Raw genomic sequence first — 24,807 nt, 5'->3', positions numbered from 1 at the left:
GATGGCGGATGCGGGAATCGAACCTGCAACCCTCAAGTTGCTGGCACGGCCGCTCTACCAACCGAGCTAAACCGCTGCTAGCATGCCGTGCATTGTTTACACAACGTGCGGTACGCTACTTAATATGTCCGTGTGGAAACTCGTTCGGTACACCTCCGAACCGAACCAAAACCCCCGTACCGAAACGGTTCAATACGAATACACGTACCGTTACACCCCTAGTGGTGATACATACTGTACCTTCACACATGTTTTTACCAAGCCTACCCTCTTGTCAAGCTTCTAACATCCTCATCCTCACTGTGTCTCCCCTGGGCTGGTCTCTGTCGGTACTCTTTTGCTCTCCAGCAGGGCCCGTCCAACCGCTGGTACTGGAAGCTAGTCCCAGTAAGTGTGCTACCGCCTGCTCATGCAGTGCGTCCTCTGCGTGTAATTGCCGTGCCTGCATACACACTACGTGTGTGCGTGTGTGTGTGTGTGTGTGTGTTTGTGTGTGTGTTTAAACTGCCTTTAACTCAACTGCCTGTCATGTCAGCTGATCAAAGAGAGTGTGTTGATTTGTCCTGCAGCCTTGCTGAAAAAACAGCAGTGGCCGACAGTGGCAAACGCGCAGCCATGTCAAAAAACACACGCAACCAGAAATGCGCACGAGTGTCCAAAACACATGCAAAATGGGGGGAAAACACAACAGAAGTACAGTTGTGATCAACATTTTTCAACCCCCACACAATTTTGGTGTTTTAGCAAGTTGGACATTTATTCCGTATTTTGTTTATAGTCATATCAAATAAAGATGTGTCAAATAGACAAATGCCTCTTAAATTGGAACACTGTATTTTACAAAATACCAAAAAAGGACATTTTTCTTAATATCTCATTGCCAAAATTATTCAACCCCCTTGAAGATCATAACTCTTAAGAACAGAATTTGAATAAGCTCTTTGCAATCAGGTGTTGAAAACACCTGCAGATGTGATTAGAACCATAACGAGCAACAATTAAACTGATTGAAAAAGACTGTGACGCTCAGCTTCTTGTAGATGGTCAATGGTGTATTTGCAACATGGTGAAGTCCAGGGAGTGGTCAAAGAAGTCAAGAGAGGAGGTCATTTCTCTTCATAAGAAAGGATATGGATATAAGAAAATAGCAACGACATTATACATTCCAAGAGACACAGTTGGGAGCATAATTCGCAAGTTTAAAGCTAAAGGCACAGTGGAAACACTACCTGGGCGTGGTAGAAAGAGGATGCTGTCCGGTATTTGAAGCGTACAGTGGTGAAAAACCCCCGGGTAACAGCTGAGGAACTACAACAGGACATTGCATAGGGGGGAACGCAGGTTTCGTCCCAGACAATAATAAGGCGCGCCCTACGAGATGAAGGCCTCCATGCCAGAACTCCCAGGCGCACCCTACTTCTGACTACCAGGCACAAGAAAATAGACTCCAGTATTCCAAAAATCACCTGGACAAACCCCAAAGGTTTTGGGAAACTGTTCTATGGAGTGATGAGACAAAAGTGGAACTCTTTGGGCCTATGAATCAACGCTATGTCTGGAGGAGAAAAAAATTAAGCTTACAAAGAGAAGAACACCTCGCCTACTGTTAAGCATGGTGGGGGGGTCAATCATGCTCTGGGGCTGTTTGTCTGCCTCAGGTACCGGGAATCTCCAGCGCGTTCAAGGCATTAAGAATTCTATTTCCTAGCAGGATATATTAGCTGCAAATGTCATGAAGTCAGTGACGAAGCTGAGGCTTGGGAGACGTTGGACCTTCCAACAGGACAACGATCCCAAGCATACCTCCAAATCAACATCAGAGTGGTTGCAGAAGAAGGGCTGGAAGACTCTGGAGTGGCCTTCACAGTCGCCAGACCTAAATCCTCTAGAAAAGCTGTGGTGGGACTTGAAGAAGGCAGTTGCAGCACGCAAGCCCAAGAATATGAATGAACTGGAGGCCTTTGCCCAAGAGGAATGGGCTAAAATACCTGTAGATGCTTGCAAGAAGCTTGTGTCCGGTTATGTATCACCTTTGAAGGATGTCATTACTGCCAAAGGGTGTTCTACTAAGTACTAAAGATGCATGGAACTAGGGGGTTGAATCATTTTGTCAATGAGATATAAAGAAAAATGTCCTTTTTGGGTATTTTGTAAAATACAGTGTTACAATTGAAGTTGCATTTGTCTATTTGACACATCTTTATTTGATATGACTATAAACAAAATACGGAATAAATGTCCAACTTGCTAAAACACCAAAATTGTGTGGGGGTTGAATAATTTTGATCACAACTGTACGATGAAAGCGGAAGTTAGCATGTTACTTGGAAGGAAGTCCTATATCAGGGGTCGGGAACCTTTTTGGCTGAGAGAGCCTTGAAAGCCAAATATTTAAAAATGTATTTCCGTGAGAGCCATATATTTTTTAACACTGAATACAACTAAATGTGTGCATTTTTTAAGTAAGACCAACATGTTTAGAGTATGATAAATCCCTTATTTGTTTTAATAACATTCTTATTCTGAAGTTAACCAATAATAAATCAAATACTTCTTACCATTAATGCGACTTCTTGAACAAGTCTGGTAGAAAATGGATGGATGGATAAAATGCATGAGAATGTTTAGTATTTTGAACGTTAATTTTAGCTCTGTGCTTACTAGCGGAATTATTCATAATTATCGTGGTTAAGCCAGGGGTGTCCAAACTTTTTCCACTGAGGGGCCGCACACTGAAAAATCAGAGCAAGCGGGGGCCATTTTCATAATTTTTATTTTAAAAACCAATACAACATATGTATAAAAAATATACATTTAGGCCTCCACTCAGTTATGATCCCGGGGACCCCAAAGGGTTTTAGTCAAAAAAAATAAAATAAAAAATGTGTCATTATTCAGTATTATAATTTTTATTATCATGCAAGTTTTAAATCTCTAGATCAACATTAGAAAAAAAAATGGAAAAAACACAAAATATGCAATATTTTCACCCAATAACTTTTTTAGGTGGGATATTTGAGATTATATAATAATTGGAGCCTTAATTTTGGATTTTGATTCATTATTATTTTTGGAGAAATGACACTTAAAAACAAATCACACTAAAATAATTGGGGATCCAAAAGTGTCCTCCTTATTAAAGTGTTGAAAAATAAATCATACATTTTTTTTTACTATTTACTTTTAGCACAATAATCTCAAGATCAACTTGAGATATATCCGTCAATTTTAAGTTTTATTGTTCTTTATGTTTTGTTAATTTGTTTTAGGCCCTTCTTTAAAAAAAAAAAAAACAGCTCAGTTTTATATATGGCAAAACACAAAATTTTCCCCCAAAAATATCTCAAAGTGGAATATTTAATGAGACGTAATCGAAGCCTTGAATAGGTCAATAATTCAAAATGACATTGATTTTGATTCATTATTATTTTTTAAAGAAGGAAACAGCCTGCATGGCAGCTTTGTGTTATTAGAGTAAGCATTGCAACAATTTCTTGTTACATTTCACCTTTTTGCTCTTTTATACCACTTTTTTTATTTTTTTTTATTTTTTAAATTTTATTCTTAAAATGTGCCGTGGGGCCGTCAAAAAAATGACCCGCGGGCCGCACTTTGGACAGCCCTGTGTTAAGCAATGTCAGCTAAGATTTATCTGAGAGCCAGATGAAGTCATCAAAAGAGCCACATCTGGCTCTAGAGCCATAGGTTCCCTACCCCTGTCCTATATAGTGCATCGTCGCATCCGTCGAGCTCATAGAGGAAAACCCTGTGTGCGCGTACTGCTTTTAGAAAGTCACGTGACCGATCATGAGCTGTTTCGGTCACGTGACCGATACGCGAACTGTGTCGAACTGACGCCTGCGCGCCAAACTGTGCTTATAAGGAAGCGCATCTGTCAACGAGATGCCGCTGCCAACAGAATCGCCGCACTTCTATCGTTGGTCATTTGTAATGTATCGTCGTCGGAGATCATGGAGCAGCCTCAGGCAAAAAAAAAGATTTCCGCCAATTTATTTTTTGATAAAAATTTGTAAAAAATAAATAAATACCCAGTCCACAAGCATCCTCATTCACAACACGTTCTCTTAGATTTTCATGTTATGATACATGTTCACATTATTTATTGACTGTATCTAAAAAAGATAAACATATATTTTTATTTAAATGAAAATATGAAACACAATGACTTGGTTTGTATCAGGCCCATTTCGTCGATCGCAAGCTACCAGTCGACCGCGGGGGGTGTGTCAGTCCATCTCCAGCCAGGCTTTTAAAAAAAATAGACCTAAAAAATAGTGATCATCAATCTTCACCAAGACGTCACTTAAATGACATTCACGGTACCGGAGGGTCTTGTGAGATGACGCTGGCTGCTGCAAGATCATTATTATGAAAATATGACCGAGAGGAAGGCGAGAAACACTTTTGATTTCAACAGACTCTCGCGCCGTACCTTCCGTCAAAACTCTAAAGGCCGACTGCACATTTCCTATCTTCACAATAAAAGCCCTGCTTCATGCTGCCTGCGCTAACTAAATACAGAGTCTCGGAAAACTGGCGTGCACAAGCGATCCCTCAGAAAGCTGGCGTGCACATCACTTGTGCACGCCAGCTTTCCGAGACTCTTATTTTGTTAGGGCAGGCAGCATGAAGCAGGGCTTTTATTGTGAAGATAGGAAATGTGCAGTCGGCCTTTAGAGTTTTGACGGAAGGGACGGCGCGAAAGTCCGTTGAAATAAAAAGTGTTTCTCGCCTTCCTCTCTGTCATTTTTTCATAATAATGAACTGGCAGCAGCCAGCGTCATCTCACAAGACCCTCGGGTGCCGTGAATGTCAATCAAGCAAGCTACGGAATTTGGCGCCAATGTTTTTCTTGTAAAGTGTATGGAAGCTGGATGAATTAGATGCCAAAAACCAACCACTTTCATGTGGTATTGTACAGAAAGGACAACTTTTTTTCTCCTCCATTTGAAAATGTGGGCGTTATCATCATTACTGTCTGATTCCAATCAATGCAAGTCATCAGAATCAGGTAATACACCAACTTATATTCTTGTCTTTGTGAAAGAAAGACATCTATATGTGTTACACATGCTTGTATTATCATTAAACACATTTAACTTGTTAACAAAAATGTCTCTTTCATAAATAAATAAACATAAATGATATATATAAATGAGGTAGATCCCCTCGAGTTGGTCAATTGAAAAGTAGCTCGCCTGCAGAAAAAGTGTGGGCACCCCTGGTTTATATTATATATACTAAGTCAGGGGTCGGGAAGCTTTTTGGCCGAGAGAGCCATGAAAGCCAAATATTTTAAAATGTATTTTTCGTGAGAGCCGTATAATATTTTTAACACTGAATACAAACTGTCAGGTTTAAACACTGATGATATCCATTAAACAGACAAGAAGCAAGGAATTAAACAGAGACAGGATTCAATTTAGCTCAATGAGGAGAAATGCGTAGACCTGTACCCTTGTACAGTGTCTTCCCACGCTCTGACAAGAGAATTCTATGCCTCCTCTTTTATTTGGACTTTCTCTGATTACAACTAAATGCATGCATTTTTAAGTAAGACCAACATTTTTAGGGTATAATAAGTCTGTTATTCTTTTTAATAACTTTGTTATTCTGAAGCTAACCAATAATAAATAAAAATACTTTTTTTCTTCCTGTTAATCTTAACTTATTTTAAGAGCATTACTAATTGCATTTGACCTTAAAGGCTCCACTGTAGTCCACAAATATTTTTATGATTCATGGTGTAATTTAGTTTTATATAGAACAGGGGTCGGGAACCTTTACCACTCAAAGAGCCATTTTGACCCGTTTCACAAATATAAAGAAAACAATGGGAGCCACAAAACTTAAATTCAAAATGAAATAAGACAGCGTACAACGTTTTTTTTTGTGCTTTGTGCTATGTTTAAACCAGAGGTCTCAAACATGCGGCCCTCACCTTTATATTAAAATTAAATATTACTGCGGCCCGCAAGTTTTAATTGAATGCCGTTCGGCAACATCACCATTGCCAACCATTCCCAACTGTTCTCTAGAATGTCTGCTGATTTTCACCCAAACGACAATATTAAGGGTGTTCTGTGATGACATTGCGCTTAACACCCTCTACAAGCGTAATAAACAGCTTGTCAGCCCATTTACATATTGAATGTGGCTTCTGCTGACACCCGTAAGTGACTGCAAGGCATACTTGGTCAACAGCCATGCAGGTCACACTCAGGGTGGCCGTATAAACAACTTTAACACTCTTACTAATATGCGCCACACTGTGAACCCACACCAAACAAGAATGACAAACACCTTTCGGGATAAAATCCGCACTGTATCACAACATAAACACAACAAAACAAATACCCAAAATCCCATGCATCCCTAACTCATCCGGGCTACATTATACACCCCCGCCACCCCCAACCCCCCCCACCTCAACCGACGCACGGGGTGTACAGTGAAGTGAAGTGAATTTTATTTATATAGCGCTTTTTCTCTTGTGACTCAAAGTGCTTTACATAGTGAAACCCAATATCTAAGTTACATTTAAACCAGTGTGGGTGGCACTGGGAGCAGGTGGGTAAAGTGTCTTGCCCAAGGACACAACGGCAGTGACTAGGATGGTGGGAGCGGGGATCGGAACCTGCAACCCTCCAGTTGCTGGCACGGCCGCTCTACCAACCGAGCTATACCGCCCACAGTATAATGTAGCCCGGAAGAGATAGGGATGCATGGGATTATGGGTATTTGTTTTTCTGTGTTTATGTTGTGATACAGTGCGGATGTTCTCCCGAAATGTGTTTGTCATTCTTCTTTGGTGTGGGTTCACAGTGTGGCGCATATTAGTAAGGGTGTTCAAGTTGTTTATATCACAACCTTCAGTGTAACCTGTATGGCTGTTGACCAAGTACGTTTATCAACACTACATGTGACCAGCTGGCAGGCAGATAGCTGTGGGTAAAAGCGGGCGCGGCGACGGGTCTTAGAGGGTTGTAAAGCTATTTCCATCAGGGCACGCCCTCAATATTATCGACTAGGTGAAAATCGGAGAATGTTAGCCCCGGCTGATTGCTGGGAGAAGCATTAAACTCCAGAAATCTCTCGGCATTATGCAGCTGAGCCACATTAGAGCGATCAAAGAGCTGCATGCGGCTCCGGAGCCGCGGGTTGCCGACCCCTGATATAGAAAAAAACAAGTCGACATAAAATGCATATTAGAGAGAAAGGGGAGACCTCTGGTGGTCCTCCATTACACACGCCACTCCTCTGAGGACATGGTGACTCTCAGGCATCAGTTGAGTGAAAGGGATGCCAGGAGGGAAGGAAGGAAGGAAGGAGAGAAATGGAGGTGAAACCACGCCCACCTTGTTTGTCCCCCGCCTCGCCTCTCCACCACTGTCCCCACCCCCCCACCTCCTGTCGCTTTGTGACGATGTGTTACAGCGGACCCCTTTGTCATTTTTACGCTTGTGTCCCTCTTCTCTGCCATCCCCCCATCCAGCATGCTATCGCTTTTTGTTTGAAGGAGTCGGGGAACAAACCGCCAGTGGTAACGTATAACACCTCGCCATTCTCGTCCTCTACGTTCTCCCGTAGGCAACGAAAAAAAACCCAACTCACCGACTTATGTCCACCCCAACACCAAGCTGCATTGTGGTGTCAATTTTACCGCACTGGTGCTAAAAATCACATTACGGGAGGTGTGACCCCACCCTCACTACCCCATACCCTCACTCCCCACATCTTATGTTTGAGGAAGACCTTTGGCCTCCAACAATGCCGTCATGGCTGCCAGTGTGTGTGCGTTTGATGCATCCTCACATAAAACCACATTGTTTGAAATTGTTTTTTCGTGACTGTTTATCATTTCTGTAATGCTTGGTTTTCTGGAGCTTGAGACCACGCCCTCTGGTTGATGTGTTTTTTTTTTAGGTTGTCGTCACATGCCCTCACAACATTAGTTGCACTTGTACAATCCGACGAGAGTCAATACAAGAGCTGTTTCCAAAATGATATCCTTAAGATAACACCCTATTTTCCAGGCTATCGAGCACACCCACCAAATTTGAGATACAAATCAATTTTTTATGTATATTAGCCGCACCAGACTATAAGCAGAAGATATACAGCGACACGAAAGATTTTGTAAGTGTTTATATACCTACACTGCAAAAAGTCAATGTTGAAAAACAAGAAAAAAAAAATTGCCAAAATTAGGGGTATTTTATTTGAACTAAGCAAAATTATCTGCTAATAGAACAAGAAAATTTGGCTTGTCAAACCTTTTCAAAACAAGTAAAAATAGCTAACCTCAATGAACCCCAAAATACCTTAAAAAAAAGTATATTCTCGTTGATAACCACTGTATTACTTTATGAGTACCTATTTTCTATTGATTTTTTTTTTTCATGCTTTAAAGTACAACTTCAGCACAATTGATAATAACTATAGCAACGACCCTTAAGCATAAGAGTTGTGTGAAATTATGTAGATAATTATTCTAACATTATTTTAATCTTATAAGTAATAAAAAAAAAAAAACATTAACTTTATAGGACACCAGGACTTGACATGAAAATGAGTGGGGCTGCATAGTGATTAATAGGTAGACTTTCCAATGACTTAATGAGGCAAATTGGCCAATAATATATGAACAATAGGGATTCACAAAATATCGATTCACATTCAAATTGCAATTCTTATTCATCCCCATTCTAAATCTTTTCATAACTTTAAAAAATCTATTAGAAAATAAAATATTTAGAGTTTTTTTTTTTAATATAAGTATCCATTATTTTCATATGTTTAGGCCATCTCTACACTGCAAAAAGTCAATGTTCAAAAACAAGAAAAATTTAGGGGTACTTCATTTGAATTAAGCAAAATTACCTGCCAATAGAACAAGAAAATTTGACTTGTCAAAACTTTCCAAAACAAGTAAAATCATTTAACCTCAATGAACCCCAAAATACCTTTAATAAAGTATATTGTCACTAATAAAAACTGTACTACTTTATGAGTACGTATTTTCTATTGTTTCATTGAAAATAATACAGCAAAGTTCATTTGGCTGACATCTGTTTTAATTATGAGACACAATTGTGTTAGTCATGATTTTTATTTTATTTTATTTAAAGTACAACTTCTACACAATTGATAATAACCATAGCAACGACCCTTAAGCATAAGAGTTGTGTGATATTATGTAGATAATTATTCTAACATTATTTTAATCTTATAAGTAATAATAAAAATAAAAAATACATTAACTTTATAGGACACTAGGACTTGACATGAAAATGAGTGGGGCTGCATAGTGATTAATAGGTAGACTTTCCAATGACTTAATGAGGCAAATTGGCCAATAATATATGAACAATAGGGATTCACAAAATATCGATTCACATTCAAATTGCAATTCTTATTCATCCCCATTCTAAATCTTTTCATAACTTTGAAAAATCTATAGAAAATAAAATATTTAGAATTTTTTTTTTTTATAAGAATCCATTTTTTTCATATGTTTAGGCCATCTCTACACTGCAAAAAGTCAATGTTCAAAAACAAGAAAAAAAAAGAAAAAATTTAGGGGTACTTTATTTGAACTAAGCAAAATTACCTGCCAATAGAACAAGAAAATTTGGCTTGTCAAAACTTTCCAAAAAAAGTAAAATCATTTAACCTCAATGAACCCCAAAATACCTTTAATAAAGTATATTGTCACTAATAAAAACTGTATTACTTTATGAGTACGTATTTTCTATTGTTTCATTGAAGATAATACAGCAAAGTTAATTTGGCTGACATCTGTTTTAATTATGAGACACAATTGTGTTAGTCATGATTTTTATTTTATTTTATTTAAAGTACAACTTCAGCACAATTGATAATAACTATAGCAACGACCCTTAAGCATAAGAGTTGTGTGATGTTATGTAGATAATTATTCTAACATTATTTTAATCATATAAGTTATAAAAAAAACAAAACATTAACTTTATAGGACACCAGGACTTGACATGAAAATGAGTGGGGCTGCATAGTGATTAATAGGTAGTCTTTCCAATGACTTAATGAGGCAGATTGGCCGATAATATATGAACAATAGGGATGCACAAAAATTTGATTCACTTTCAAATTGCAATTCTTATTCATCCAGTTTCTAAATATTTTCATGATTTTAAAAAAAACTATTAAAGAAAAAAAAATGTCTTTGTTTTTTTTGTTTTTTATTAAGGATCCATTTTTTTCATATGTTTAGGCCATCTCTACACTGCAAAAATTCAATGTTCAAAAACAAAAGAAAAAAAATGCAAAAGTTAGGGGTACTTGAACTAAACAACTGCCAATAGAACAAGAAAATGTGGCTTGTCAAAACTTTCCAAAACTAGTAGAATCAGCTAACCTCAATAAACCCCAAAATACCTTTTAAAATAATTATATTCTCACTAATAACAACTGTACTATTTTATGAGTACGTATTTTCTATTGTTCCATTGAAAATAAAACAGAAAAGTCCATTTGGCTGTCATCTGTTTTAATTATGAGACACAATGTGTCAGTCATGATTTTTTTTTTCATGCTTGAAATAAGAAACTACTTTAAAAAATTAGTTTTATACTTGTGAGTGTTGATGACACAGCTTTGCAACACTTTATATTCTAGTTTCAAGCATGTTTTACTCAATATAGGTCATAAAATCTCAGCAACAAGCTGTGATATCTTACTGAGCTCAATTACAACCAAAACCCTTAAAACAAGTAAAACACTAACATAAAATCTGCTGAGTGAGAAGAAATGATCTTATCAGACAGAAAATAAGCAAATCTCACCATTATTTGAGATATTAAATCTTACTTACATTTCAGTTTTTGCAGTGTACCTTCATTTGTTGCCAAACGGTGCCTGTCACACGGCAGTAAAATGGCTGATGAAACAAAACAGAAGTCCTTGTCATGGACCCACTAGCTGCAGATGCTAGCACTCCAGTCAGCTAAACAGACTCAATAACTCCACAGGGGCGTTTTGGCGAATATTCAAAACTAACACAATACGAAAACAATGACATTGTAAGTTAACAATACTAAAACTGACCCTTGTAAATGCGTTAGCAAATTCGCTGATGCTGGCTTGATTACATTATATTTGCACGTACAAATATGCATTAGAGCAAAACACACGTGAGACGGTTTAATAAGTATGAAACGTTTTAGTATTATTGTAAACATTTTATAATCTTTCTTGGAGTGTTAAATGAAGAATCGGGGATGGCGTGACAAAGTTGGGAGAGAGGCCTTGCCAGCAACCTGAGGGTTCCTGGTTCAATCTCCAGCTTCTACCATCCTAGTCATGTCTGTTGTGTCCTTGAGCAAGACACTTCACCCTTGCTCCTGGTGGGTCCTGGTTAGGGCCTTGCATGGCAGCTCCCGCCATCATAGTGTGAGAATGGGTGAATGTGGAAATAGTCTCAAGTGCGCTTTGAGTACCTTTAAAAGTAGAAAAGCGCTATAAAAGCATAACCTATGTATAAACTATAATCCTTTTCAGCAGAAACGCTATGGGCAGTTATACTTCCGGTTCAAGGTACGAAACAGGAAGTGCATTTTCAACCCGCGAACCTGTCCAGTAGGAGGTCCCATAGCACAAACTATAAAACACCTTTTCAGTGTCTTTGTTGGTGTTAATTGCAAACGATTACTACCGTATTTTTCCGATTATGAGTCACAGTTTTTTTTCATAGTTTGGCCCGGGATGCGACTTATACTCTGGAGCGACTTATGTGTGAAATTATTAACACATTACCGTAAAATATCAAATAATATTATTTATCTCATTCACGTAAGAGACTAGGTGTATATCAGCAATGGTCACATACAAGTCCATCCATCCATCCATTTTCTACCGCTTATTCCCTTTCGGGGTCGCGGGGGGCGCTGGCGCCTATCTCAGCTACAATCGGGCGGAAGGCGGGGTACACCCTGGACAAGTCGCCACCTCGTCGCAGGGCCAACACAGATAGACAGACAACATTCACACTCACATTCACACACTAGGGCCAATTTAGTGCTGCCAATCAACCTATCCCCAGGTGCATGTCTTTGGAAGTGGGAGGAAGCCGGAGTACCCGGAGGGAACCCACGCATTCACGGGGAGAACATGCAAACTCCACAAGTCAACCAATAAAAATTTGGCGGGAGCGGGTCATGACAGAAGTGCATTGTGGGGAAAAAAGATGCTACCTGCTACTACTTCCGTACCTCTGAAAATTGATAATTTCAACATTGGCGGTAACTTATAAAAACTGAGAAGGGCTGAACAAAAGTGGCACCGAAAAGAAAATCATATACTGAACGTTACAAGCTGGAAGTAGTAAAATACACAGCAGAAAATGGTAATCGAGCAGCAGAAAGGGTCACAATTTGGACTATGGGGTATTTTGTTTTTCCAACGCAAAGGATGATTTGCACGAGCCAGGCGTAAAAGTAAGTACATGTTGATTTATTACTAAACAAACAGACTACAACAAAAGGCCAAAGTAGGGCACGCACGAGGGTGGAAAACAAACTTGGCTAATGAAAAAACAAAAGACTATCATAAATGCTACAAACTACAAACAAGAACAAAAACACTTGCACGGTGGCATGAAAAAACAAAACTTGCACTGAGGCATAAATACAAAACGTACGTGGCGTGGACAAAAACGAACAGCATAACGTGGCATGAAGCAGAAGGAAGGAATATGTGGGATCTGTAGGTAGGTCGTGGGAATGTGGGTAAGGTACGTAAGTACAAAGTTGCCAGGCCGAAGAACAGAAACCAAATGGCTAAAATAGCAGTGACATATTTAGTGATGGAACAGGTGCGTGACATGACAGCTGAAACTAATGAGTTGGCATGGTAACGAAAACAAACCAGGAAGTGCAAAACAGGAAACAAGTGTCCAAAAAACAAAACATAACATGACCAGAACAAAACATGATTTCCTTGGCGTGACAGAAAGAAAGTTTGGAGTAAGCCAGAAACTTGTAAGACTGATGAAAAGCGCAGGCTACTCTTAACTGGAATGAAGAAAACTAAAAAAGCTAATCGCGGGCTAGAAGCTAGGTGGCCACAGCTCGAGGAACGAAATCACAAACGGGGGCCTGAACAACGTGCTGCTGGAAGAGGCTTGTCAACCGTACCGGAGCGATTTATAATCCGAAAAATACGGTTAAGTGAATAAAAAAAATCTATATTTTAGTCGCACCATTTTATAAGCCATAGGATACAAAGCGTGGGGAAAACGTAGTGGTATCTATTCCGAAAAATACAGTTAGGCTAGTTTTTGGTGGCCACAGCCAGAAAGGCATTTATAAACTATAATTAATAAACTACCTTTATGCATTTTAAATCAAATTTCTCCATTTTGTGACGGACTAGGCCAGTGGTTCTCAACCTTTTTTCAGTGATTTTTTTAAAATTCAAGTACCCCCTAATCAGAGCAAAGTGTTTTTGGTTGAAAAAAAAAAAGAGATAAAGAAGTAAAATACAGCACGATGTCATCAGTTTCTGATTTATTAAATTGTATAACAGTGCAAAATATTACTCATTTGTAGTGGTCTTTCTTGAACTATTTGGAAAAAAAAAGATATAAAAATAACTAAAAGCTTGTTGAAAAATAAACAAGTGATTCAATTATGAATAAAGATTTCTACACATAGTGTAGACATCTTTCTACACATGAATCCATCTGGATTCATGAACTTAATTCTAAACATTTCTTCACAAAAAAAGAAATCTTTAACATCAATACTTATGGAATATATCCACAAAAAAAAAAAATCCAGCTGTCAACACTGAATATCGCATTGTTGCATTTCTTTTCACAGTTTATGAACTTAAATTCATATTTTCTTGAAGTATTATTCAATAAATATATTTATAAAGGATTTTTGAATTGTTGCTATTTTTAGGAATATTTAAGACATTTTTTTTTACATACCCCTTGGCATACCTTCAAGTACCCCCATTTGAGAACCACTGGACTATATGGTAATTTTAAGTTAATTACATTTTATCATTTGATATACTGTATATATTTTCTTATATCTATGACTAATCAGTGTTTTTATATCTATTTTCCATCCATCCAGCCGTTTTTTATACCGCTTATCCTCATTAGAGTCACAGGTTTATTTATATGCAGTGAATTATATTGAATATACTTAAACCTGAAAGTGTCAATTAAAAGTAAACATTACTATATGTCTAAAACCTCATTTGTGAGACAGCACTTGGATTGTATTTCAGTTCACATCACAGGTGTCCCTAATGTTTTGGACGGTGAGTTTTTTTTATTTTTTTTGCTCTTGTTTTTACTGTTTTTTTTATTTTTTATTGTGGCTTCACTGTCTTTATTTCTATATCACACAAGGACACGTGTGTTTTAGCAAACCCTGTCTAGGCTGTCTTCACCCTGAACCTCCTCTGCTTTGTGCTGCACCATTAGATCCGCTACAGGAAGGACAAAGTGCAATCTAAGCTGACTCCCACCTTCCCGCTGGTCACTGAGGTCAAAGATCTGTCTAATGGCTGTGCTATTGCTGCTGTGCTGCACTATTACTGCCCTAGCCTGCTGCCTCTGGAGGGTACACACACGCTACGTCATCAAATATGGACGTTTTCCTCTGGACACAACAGTAATGGTTTCATTGTTGTTATTGTTCCAGATGTTTGCCTAAAGGACACGATGTCGGTGGCTGACAGTCTTTACAACCTGCAGCTGATTAAAGATTTTTGTGAGAATAGCTTGCAGAGCTGCTGCCTTCTTCCCCTGGAGGACCTTCTCTATGCACCGCCTCTCCTGCATGTAAGCATTACCTCTTTTTAAAGAAATATGTTATATATAATTCATACAGAAGAAGCAGGACACTATAAAGAGCTTGAAAGATTTTTTTTTTTTTTTTTGGCATAGTGCTCTCTCTTCTCATATTTAATGCAATTTATAGATGTTCGTGCTGATGCCAGTGCTCCTACAGCGAGAATACAGCCTATCGCTGCAGCTCTCGTGTGTGTGTGTGTGCGTGCGTGTCTGTATGTATATATATATATATATATATATATTAAGGGTGTGGGGAAAAATCGATTCGAACACGAATGGAATCGTTTATGTTGTGCGATTCAGAATCCATTCTAATTTAATATTTATTTATTTTTTTTAATAAAAAAAAAATAAAAAAATATTTATCCATCCATCCATCCATTTTCTACCGCTTACTTCCTTTTGGGGTCGCGGGGGGCGCTGGCGCCTATCTCAGCTATAATCGGGCGGAAGGCGGGGTACACCCTGGACAAGTCGCCACCTCATCGCAGAGCCAACACAGATAGACAGACAACATTCACACTCACATTCACACACTAGGGCCCATTTAGTGTTGCCAATCAACCTATCCCCAGGTGCATGTCTTTATTTATTTTTATTTATTTTTTTAATCAATCCAATAAAACAATACACAGCAATACCATAACAATGCAATTCAATTCCAAAACCAAACCTGACCCAGCAACACTCAGAACTGCACTAAACAGAGCAATTGAGAGGAGACACAAACACGACACAGAACAAACCAAAAGTAGTGAAACAAAAATGAATATTATCAACAACGGTATCAATATTAGTTATAATTTCAGCATAGCAGTGATTAAAAATCCCTCATTGACATTATCATTAGACATTTATAAAAAAAAAAAAAAAGTGTCACAGTGGCTTACACTTGCATCGCATCTCATAAGCTTGACAACACACTGTGTCCAATGTTTTCACAAAGATAAAATAAGTCATATTTTTGGTTCGTTTAATAGTTAAAACAAATTTACATTATTGCAATCAGCTGATAAAACATTGTCCTTTACAATTATAAAATCTTTAAAAAAAAATCTACTACTCTGCTAGCATGTCAGCAGACTGGGGTGGATCCTGCTGAAATCCTATCTATTGAATGAATACAGAATCCTTTTAAATCGGGAAAAAAAAATAGTTTTTGAATCGAGAATCGAATCGAATCAAAAAAATCGATAAATTATCGAATCGTGATCCCAAGAATCGATATTGAATCGAATTGTGGGACACCCAAAGACTCACAGCCCTAATAAATATATATATAATATATATATATATATATATATATATATATATATACAGTGGGGCAAAAAAGTATTTAGTCAGCCACCGATTGTGCAAGTTCTCCCACTTAAAATGAAGACAGAAGTCTGTAATTTTCATCATATGTACACTTCAACTGTGAGAGACGGAATGTGAAAAAAAAATCCAGGAATTCACATTGTAGGAATTTTAAAGAATTTATTTGTAAATTATGGTGGAAAATAAGTACTTGTTTAACCATTCAAAACTCACTGATGGAAGGAGGTTTTGGCTCAAAATCTCACGATACATGGCCCCATTCATTCTTTCCTTAACACGGATCAATCGTCCTGTCCCCTTAGCAGAAAAACAGCCCCAAAGCATGATGTTTCCACCCCCATGCTTCACAGTAGGTGTGGTGTTCTTGGGATGCAACTCAGTATTCTTCTTCCTCCAAACACGACGAGTTGAGTTTACACCAAAATGGATACATGGATGATATATATATATATATATATATATATATATATATATATATATATATACATATACATATATATATACATATAGTACCAACCAAAGGTTTGGACACACCTTTTTTATATTGTAACAGTCTATTTTGGCAAATAATTATGCTTTTTTTTTTGATGACGTTCTGGTCAAACGAATGCGACTTGCAGCGCGGGCGCGTTCACATTGAGGACACTTTGTATAAATATCTGTTTTTATATCCACACACGAAAGAGGCCTGGGTTGGATATGAAAAATTCGGAATTGCACCGTTCACACCGGTCGCATATGGGCCCAAAAAATCAGAATTGACCTGCAGTGTGAACATTGCCTAGGATTTGCCTGAACAAATTGTCAGGGCGGATTAAAAAATAATAATATTAACGTTTGTTTTTTTTAAACCTGAGACATAGCCCTAGTTCATCGTTACTAATCTGTAATTATTAGTATTTATTGTTTCTGTTTCTGCATATTTTTGTTTTGTATATTTTTTATTATTATATTTATGTATTTTTTTTATCATATGTGTATTATTACTTAAATATCACAATTCATAACATCTCTGAATATTAAATGTTGTAGTTGTACAAATGCATTTTACACACGTCATTTCTTTCATTTTTCTCAAAACAAACAAACAAAATAATTAAAACAAATAGTTTCGAATATTAAACAGTGGGTTGAGTTTTTTCTTGCCCTGATGTGGGATCTGAGTCGAGGATGTCCTTGTGGCTTGTGCAGCCCTTTGAGACACTTGTGATTTAGGGCTTTATAAATCAACTTTGATTGATTGATTGAATTATTGATAATCCATTTCTCAATGTACTGTATAACAATATAGGACATATGCCATTACATTTAAAATAGAAAATGCTGATCAGGTGATAATTGACACAAAATACGGCCCGCGGGCCACATGCCTGCCTGACGTTTTACCCATTTTTTTTTTAGACCTTTAACATCAAAGCTGTAGCTGTCATTAAGCTGTTTTTAAATGACCGTAAGTCTTGAACAATACAAAGTATTTCAATGGTTGAAATCTGCACTTTTGGGTGTTATACGAGTTAATACGGTAATGTACGTCGCAGCAGCTCAGAGGAACAAAGCAGAGTGGGCGGGGTTTGTTTTCGGCGCAGCCAGCCCGAAAAGCATGTGCCAGGAACAGATGCGGAGGCAGATTTTTACAACAAATGTCCGCATAAAAGTGATAATATATCATATTGTAGGGGTTCATTACCCTTTGAATTCATATTTTGTTGTTTGTTACATTTGTGTTGTGTTTTGCTTTATTGTAAAAGATGTCTATGGAGGAGCTGGTCTTTGAACTAAAAGGTTGTTAATATTCAGTGTTTTATTGTTCATAGTTAATATTGAAAATCTCTTTATTTTTGTGTATATTTTGGGTGTCCCGTTCAGTAAAAAAATCTGTAAAACTCCATTCTGTTTTTTGGAGGTGGTCGACCATAACTTTTTTTAAAACTCTATCAAACATTGTGACTTTTGGTATAAGTGTTCATAAATTATTTAAAAAAAGGACTCACACACACATACTGTACAGCAGATTTTTACAACTTAATGTTTATATATAATTTATACACACATACACATTTTTTTCTCTCAATGTGGCCCCCGAGTCAATATATTTGCCCAGCTCTGTGTTGGATTATTAGTCATTTTATAGGGCATTTAATTGGGGCTTGGCCTCTGTTAGAGCGAAGGCCAATTTAATTGAGATAAATCTGTAAAGTGCTCTTTGAGTGAGTTAAACTTTATTAATCCACTGCTTCTCTCCTCAGCTAAACATCATGAGCTTCGTATCCGAGCTGCTGGAGTGGTTTGAGATCAAGAAGCCTGATTTTGTTCGACCGGTACAAGCTGTTGATCTCACAGGTGTGTTTTGGGTCAAATTACATCAGGAGGTTGCTTACAGCCACAACTGATAATGCTAATGTTTTTTAATCTAATTACACACCCTGGTGGTTATTTGCTTTCGTAACACACACACATGACTATTGATCGGTTAATTCAATGGAAGTGGTAATTTGGGCTTTTAAGGTAGTTTTTCACCTTCTCTTGCAGATGTCTCAGGTTTACTTTTATGTACCAGTCCTGTCAGCGGGAACAGCAACAGGTAACTGCGTCCTCTCTTTACACCAGGGGTCACCAACGCGGTGCCCGCGGGCACCAGGTAGCCCATAAGGACCAGATGAGTAGCCCCTTGGCCTGTTCTAAAAATAGCTCAAATAGCAGCACTTACCAGTGAGCTGCCTCTTTTTTAAAAAATTGTATTTATTTACTAGCAAGCTGGTCTCGCTTCGCTCGACATTTGTAATTCTAAGAGTGACAAAACTTAAATAGAATTTGAAAATCCAAGAAAATATTTTAAAGACTTGTTTGAATAAATTCATTGATTTTTTTTTTTACTTTGCTTCTTAAAACTTTCAGAAAGAAAATTTTAGAGAAAAAATACAACCTTAAAATTATTCTAGGATTTTTAAACACATATATCTTTTTACCTTTTAAATTCCTTCCTCTTCTTTCCTGACAATTTAAATCAATGTTGAAGTTTTTTTTTTTTTTTTGAATAATAAAAACATTTTAATTTAATTCTTCGTTTTAGTTTCTGTTTTTTCGACGAAGAATATTTGTGAAATGTTTCTTCAAACTTATTATGATTAAAACTAAAAAAATTATCCTGGCAAATCTAGAAAATTTGTAGAATCAAATTAAAATCTTCTTTCAAAGTCTTTTGAATTTCTTTGAAAATTTTTGTTCTGGAAAATCTAGAATAAATAATGATTTGTCTTTGTTAGAAATAAAGCTTGGACCAATTTGTTATATATTCTAATAAAGTGCAGATTGGATTTTAACCTATTTAAAACATTTCATCAAAATTCTAAAATTAATCTTAATCAAGAAAAATTACTAATGATGTTCCAGAAATTATTTTTTTAATTTTTTCAAAAAGATTAGAATTAACTAGTTTTTCTCTTCATTTTTTTCAGTTGAATTTTGAATTTTAATGTGTCGAAATTGAAGATAAACTATGTTTTTCCAAATTGAATTTTAATTTTTTTTGTGTTTTCTCCTCTTTTAAACCGTTCAATTAAGTATTTTTTTTATCATTTATTCTCTACAAAAAACCTTCCGTAAAAGGAAACAAATTTTACGACGGAATGAGAGACCGAAAGACCCATTTTTATTTTTATATGTATAGATTTATTTATTAAAGTTAAATTGAGCAAATTGGCTATTTCTGGCAATTTGTTTGTGTATCAAACTGGTAGCCCTTCGCATTAATCAGTACCCAAGAAATAGCTCTTGGTTTCAAAAAGGTTGGTGACCCCTGCTTTACACCATCACAATACTGTGGTGTTTCCATATGCCGCCTCACACCACAATGTCCTGTTTCAGCGGTTCTCCTTCACTCATCTTCAAACAACCGTTTGTGCCCATCTCGTCTCCAGAAACACAAGGTAAGAAGCACACAAATTATGAAGGATGGCATTAATTTAGGGCTGCAGCTTTTTAAAGGCCAACTGAAATGAGATGTTCTTATTTAAACGGGGACAACAGGTCCATTCTATGTGTCATACTTGATCATTTCGCGATATTGCCATATTTTTGCTGAAAGGATTTAGTAAAGAACATCCACGATAAAGTTTGCAACTTTTGGTCGCTAATAAAAAGCCTTGCCTGTACCGGAAGTAGCAGACGATGTGCGCGTGACGTCACGGGTTGTAGGGCTTCTCACATCCTCACATTGTTTATAGTCATAGCCTCCAGTAGCAAGAGCTATTCGGACCGAGAAAGTGACAATTTCCCCATTAATTTGAGCAAGGATGAAAGATTCGTGGATGAGGAAAGTTAGAGTGAAGCACAAAAAAAAAAGAAGGCGACGGCGGCAGTGTGAGTGTTTCAGATGTAATTAGACACATTTACTAGGATACTTCTGGAAGATCCCTTATCTGCTCATTGTTTTAATAGTGTTTTAGTGAGATTGTAAAGTCATACCTGAAAGTCGGATAGCTGTGGTGAACGCCAATGTCTCTGAGAGAAGCCGAGGAGCCAAGATCACAGCTGGCTTTTTGAGCGTCAGGATGAGGTCACATGATCCACTGAAGTCTCCGGTAAGAGCCGACTTAATATCACAATTTTCCCATCCAAAAACTTGCTGGTTGAAGTAGAGAAACATGTTTGCTTGACCGCTCTGTGTTAAAGCTTCACAACAAACAAAGAAACACCGGCTGTGAAAAAAAAAGTTAAAAAAAATAAAAAATTGGCGATTGCAGTGGGAGCGAATCAGATGTTATTAGACACATTTACTAGGATAATTCTGGAAAATCCCTTATCTACCTATTGTGTTGCTAGTGTTTTAGTGAGATTATATAGTACCTGAAAGTTGGAGGAGTGTGGCCACGGGTGTGGTGACCGCCAGTGTCTCTTTAGGAGGAGGTAATAGACGGTAAGAGCCGACTTATTTCCAAAATTTTCTCACCGAAACCTGCCGGTTGACATGTGGTCGGGATCCATTTTCGCTTGATTGCTCTGATCCATAGTAAAGCTTCACCTTCGGGAATTTTAAACAAGGAAACGCCGGCTGTGTTTGTGTGGCTAAAGGCTAAAAGCTTCCCACCTCCATCTTTCTACTTTGACTTCTCTATTATTAATTGAACAAATTGCAAAAGATTCAGCAACACAGACGTCCAAAATATTGTGTAATTATGCGATAAAAGCAGACTACTTATAGCTTGGATCGGGCTGGAAAATAGTGTCCGCTACAACCCGAGACGTCAAACGCAAGCGTCATCATACGGCGACGTTTTCAACAGGACACTTCACGGGAAATTTAAAATTGCAATTTAGTAAACTAAAAAGGCCGTATTGGCATGTGTTGCAACGTTAATATTTCATCATTGATATATAAACTATCAGACTGCGTGGTCGGTAGTAGTGGGTTTCAGTAGGCCTTCAATATTTTATTAAATTAAAAAAAAATGTGTTCGATTACTCGAGTAATCATAAAAAAACACACTTTCTACCCTCAATGCGTATTTCAGGAAAAATTGTTTAACTAAACAAAGCTTTTTTTATTAGCCCTTCTTTATTCTTGTCATTTTCCGTGGCCCGGATCATGTTTTTGTTATGTTCTGTTATTTTTGGACTCCCTTAGGTCCTGTATTGTGCACCTCTGAGTTTGTTTTGGTATCTACGGGGATTAATTGGGTTCACCTGCCTCTGATTAGTGGTCAGAAGGCTCACCTGCAGTCGACCATTAATCAGAGAGCTATTTATTCATCTCTCTCGCCACACTCGTCCTGGCTTCTTTGTTTGCTTATGCAATAAGTTACGCGAGTATTGCCTGTCTCTATTCTATGCTAAGTGGTAGCCTTAGCTTCCAGTGCGGACGGCACAATTTTCCGTCAGCTTGTTTCCTGTTTTTTGTACCACCTTGATTTCTCAAGAATAAATCATGTTCCTACCTGCATGTCCTGTCCGGAGTGGTCCGTTTGCATCCCAGGGGAACGAACCTCGACCGTAACAATTCTTTCTTTTTTATTAATACACATACAATTGAAATTGCACCTTTACAATGGGAACATTAATATAAATTACTTTTAATATAAAAAGTTAAAAACAAACAGTGTAGCCAGTTGAACATGAAACATAAGTAATTTATAACTAATAAAGAACTAAATTTTGCAAAAATCCTTTTTGATAAAGTTTGATAAAATGAGTGAAAATGCATTGAATAATTTTACTTGTACACATTTGAAAAGCTATTAATTGGAGTGGTGGTGTTGAATTTTGGACAAACAACTCGTTAGCAGTAAATACAAACTTCAACCGACGCACGGAGGGGGTGGGGGGATTTGGTGCTAGCGGGGTGTATGATGTGGCCCGGAAGAGTGGGATGCTTGGGATTCTGGGTATTTGTTCTTTTGTCTTTATGTAGTGTTACAGTGCCGATGTTCTCCCAAAATGTGTTTGTCATTCTTGTTTGGTGTGGGTTCACAGTAGGGTGCATATTAGTAAGACTGTTAAAGTTGTTTATATCACAACCCTCAGTGTAACCTGTATGGCTGTTGAACAAGTATGCCTAGCAATCGTTTGTGTGTCAGCAGTAGCCTCGTACACATGTGGCTGGGCTGGCAAGCTAATTGGACGTGTTGTAGACGGCATCAAAGGCAGCACTTTCATAGGTTGCCCTTATTATTGTTAATCGAGGGAAATTCTGCAAACATTCACGAGTATGGTTGATCTGATATTCGGTAGTCTCTCGGAATATTCGGGATGGTTGGCAAGTGTGATGCTGTCAAGCGGCATTCATAAAAAACTTGCGGGCCCCACTATCATTAAATTTTCATATTAAGGTGTCTGAGACCCCTGGTTAATACATAGCACAAAGTAAAAAAAAATCTGTATGCAGTGTTATTTCATTTTGAATTTCAAAAGAGTTTTGTGGCTCCCATTGTTTTCTTTATTTTGTGAAACGGGTCAAAATGGCTCTTTGAGTGCTAAAGGTTGCCCCTGTAAATACGTTTAAAAAAGTCTGTCTTCTTCTCAAAGATTCGCGTTTCAAAATTAATTTTGTAAAAAATAATAAACAATAAACTGCATAGAGTTAAAAGACTACGACTGAGTAAAAAACACTGCAAGATAGTTTCACCGATCAGCGTTCTTCAGCACAAAGTTGCCCCTCAAAAGTTCCTTTTGTTCTTCTTTCGTTCTTCTTTCTCTCGTTGTCAATTTTTTTTTGTAATAGAAATACACAAGAAGTAAGAAATAAACAAGTCTCCGTGTATATGTGTTCGAAAAAATACATTTCAGAAATGCCCCCAACTTTGTTCAAACAATCAGCGTTCGACAGCACAGCCTGCGTCCGAAAAGGTTCCGGCTAGTTTCCATAAGTCCCACCTAGTAGGCAGGAACTCCAAAAGGTTCCTGAAGAACTAAATCTACCCAGGTAGTTTTTGGTGCTAACACAGGGGGAACTTTAGTTACCCGAGTAAGTGGAAAAAAATCCTGTAAAAGTTCCTGCAGTGGAAAAGGAATGTGTGGTTGTCTTTTTCAATATAAATGATAGCACACACACACACACACACACACACACACACACACACGGCAGGACAAGCTGCATCAATAGGTGCACCAGTCTCATCTGCACTGTTTTGAAACATCCATCCATTTTCTACCACTTATTCCCTTTTTGGAGTCACGGGGGGCGTTGGCGCCTATCTCAGCTACAATCAGGCGGAAGGCGGGGTACACCATGGACAAGTCGCCACCTCATCGCAGGGCCAACACAGATAGACGGACAACATTCACAATCACATTCACACACTAGGGACCATTTAGTGTTGCCAATCAACCTATCCCCAGGTGCATGTTTTTGGAAGTGGGAGGAAGCCGGAATACCCGGAGGGAACCCACGCATTCACGGGGAGAACATGCAAACTCCACACATAAAGATCCCGAGCCCGGGATTGAACCCAAGACTGCAGGACCTTCGTATTGTGAGGCAGACGCACTAACCCCTCTTCCACCGTGAAGCCCTGTTTTGAAACAGTCTTGCAGAAATGTATGCATATTGTATTCATTAAAGAAAACTTTGGAGTAACAAAATCCAAATCAATGTTTTTTTCGAAACGAGGTAATTGATAAAAAGTTGCAGCCCTATATTATTAAATAGTCAATCTGGAGTTTGCATCCGGGCTTCCTTCCACCTCCAAAAACATGCACCTGGGGATCGGTTGTTTGGCAACACTAAATGGTCCCTAGTGTGTGAATGTTGTCTATCTGTTTTGGCCCTGTGATGAGAGGGCGACTTGTCCAGGGTGTACACCGCCTTCCGCACGAATGCAGCTGAGATAGGCTCCAGCCACCCCGAAAGAGACAAGCGGTAGTAAATGGATGGAGTTGGATTCCACCCGTAAATTCAGTATATTGCCGGAACATATGTGTGCTTCCAACTTTGTGGGAACAGTTAGGAGGCCCATAAAGAGGTTTGGTGTGGAAGACCACGCCAAGAGAGCGGAAGCTGTTTTTGCCACTAATTAAACTTCACTCACTTGTCTTTTCAGAAAACAAAAGCTGGACTAAGAAACAGATCAGGTATGACACTTACATGTTGGTTTTGTAGTCAACGTGCTATCGCATTC

At 37.9% G+C, this 24,807-nt stretch overlaps 1 protein-coding gene across 5 annotated transcripts in view; it reads left to right on the top strand.

The window, feature by feature from the left end:
• Positions 1-24,807, top strand: part of LOC133538695 (calmodulin-regulated spectrin-associated protein 3-like) — a 69,570-nt gene that overhangs the window by 28,007 nt on the left and 16,756 nt on the right. For 2 of the 5 annotated variants that reach the window (XM_061880412.1, XM_061880408.1), the window contains exons 5-12: positions 349-387; positions 7,517-7,564; positions 14,504-14,642; positions 14,724-14,863; positions 18,442-18,535; positions 18,725-18,776; positions 20,060-20,121; positions 24,730-24,760. In XM_061880412.1, the coding sequence (XP_061736396.1) occupies positions 349-387; positions 7,517-7,564; positions 14,504-14,642; positions 14,724-14,863; positions 18,442-18,535; positions 18,725-18,776; positions 20,060-20,121; positions 24,730-24,760 (605 nt within the window). The remainder of the gene's footprint in view (positions 1-348; positions 388-7,516; positions 7,565-14,503; positions 14,643-14,723; positions 14,864-18,441; positions 18,536-18,724; positions 18,777-20,059; positions 20,122-24,729; positions 24,761-24,807) is intronic. The other 3 variants (XM_061880409.1, XM_061880411.1, XM_061880410.1) reach the window with 3 other exon arrangements.

Source organism: Nerophis ophidion, linkage group LG20 (assembly GCF_033978795.1).
Source record: "Nerophis ophidion isolate RoL-2023_Sa linkage group LG20, RoL_Noph_v1.0, whole genome shotgun sequence".
Lineage (NCBI taxonomy): Eukaryota > Metazoa > Chordata > Actinopteri > Syngnathiformes > Syngnathidae > Nerophis > Nerophis ophidion.
Note: the sequence above shows the minus strand (reverse complement) of the source record. Positions and strands in the feature narration are given on the sequence as shown.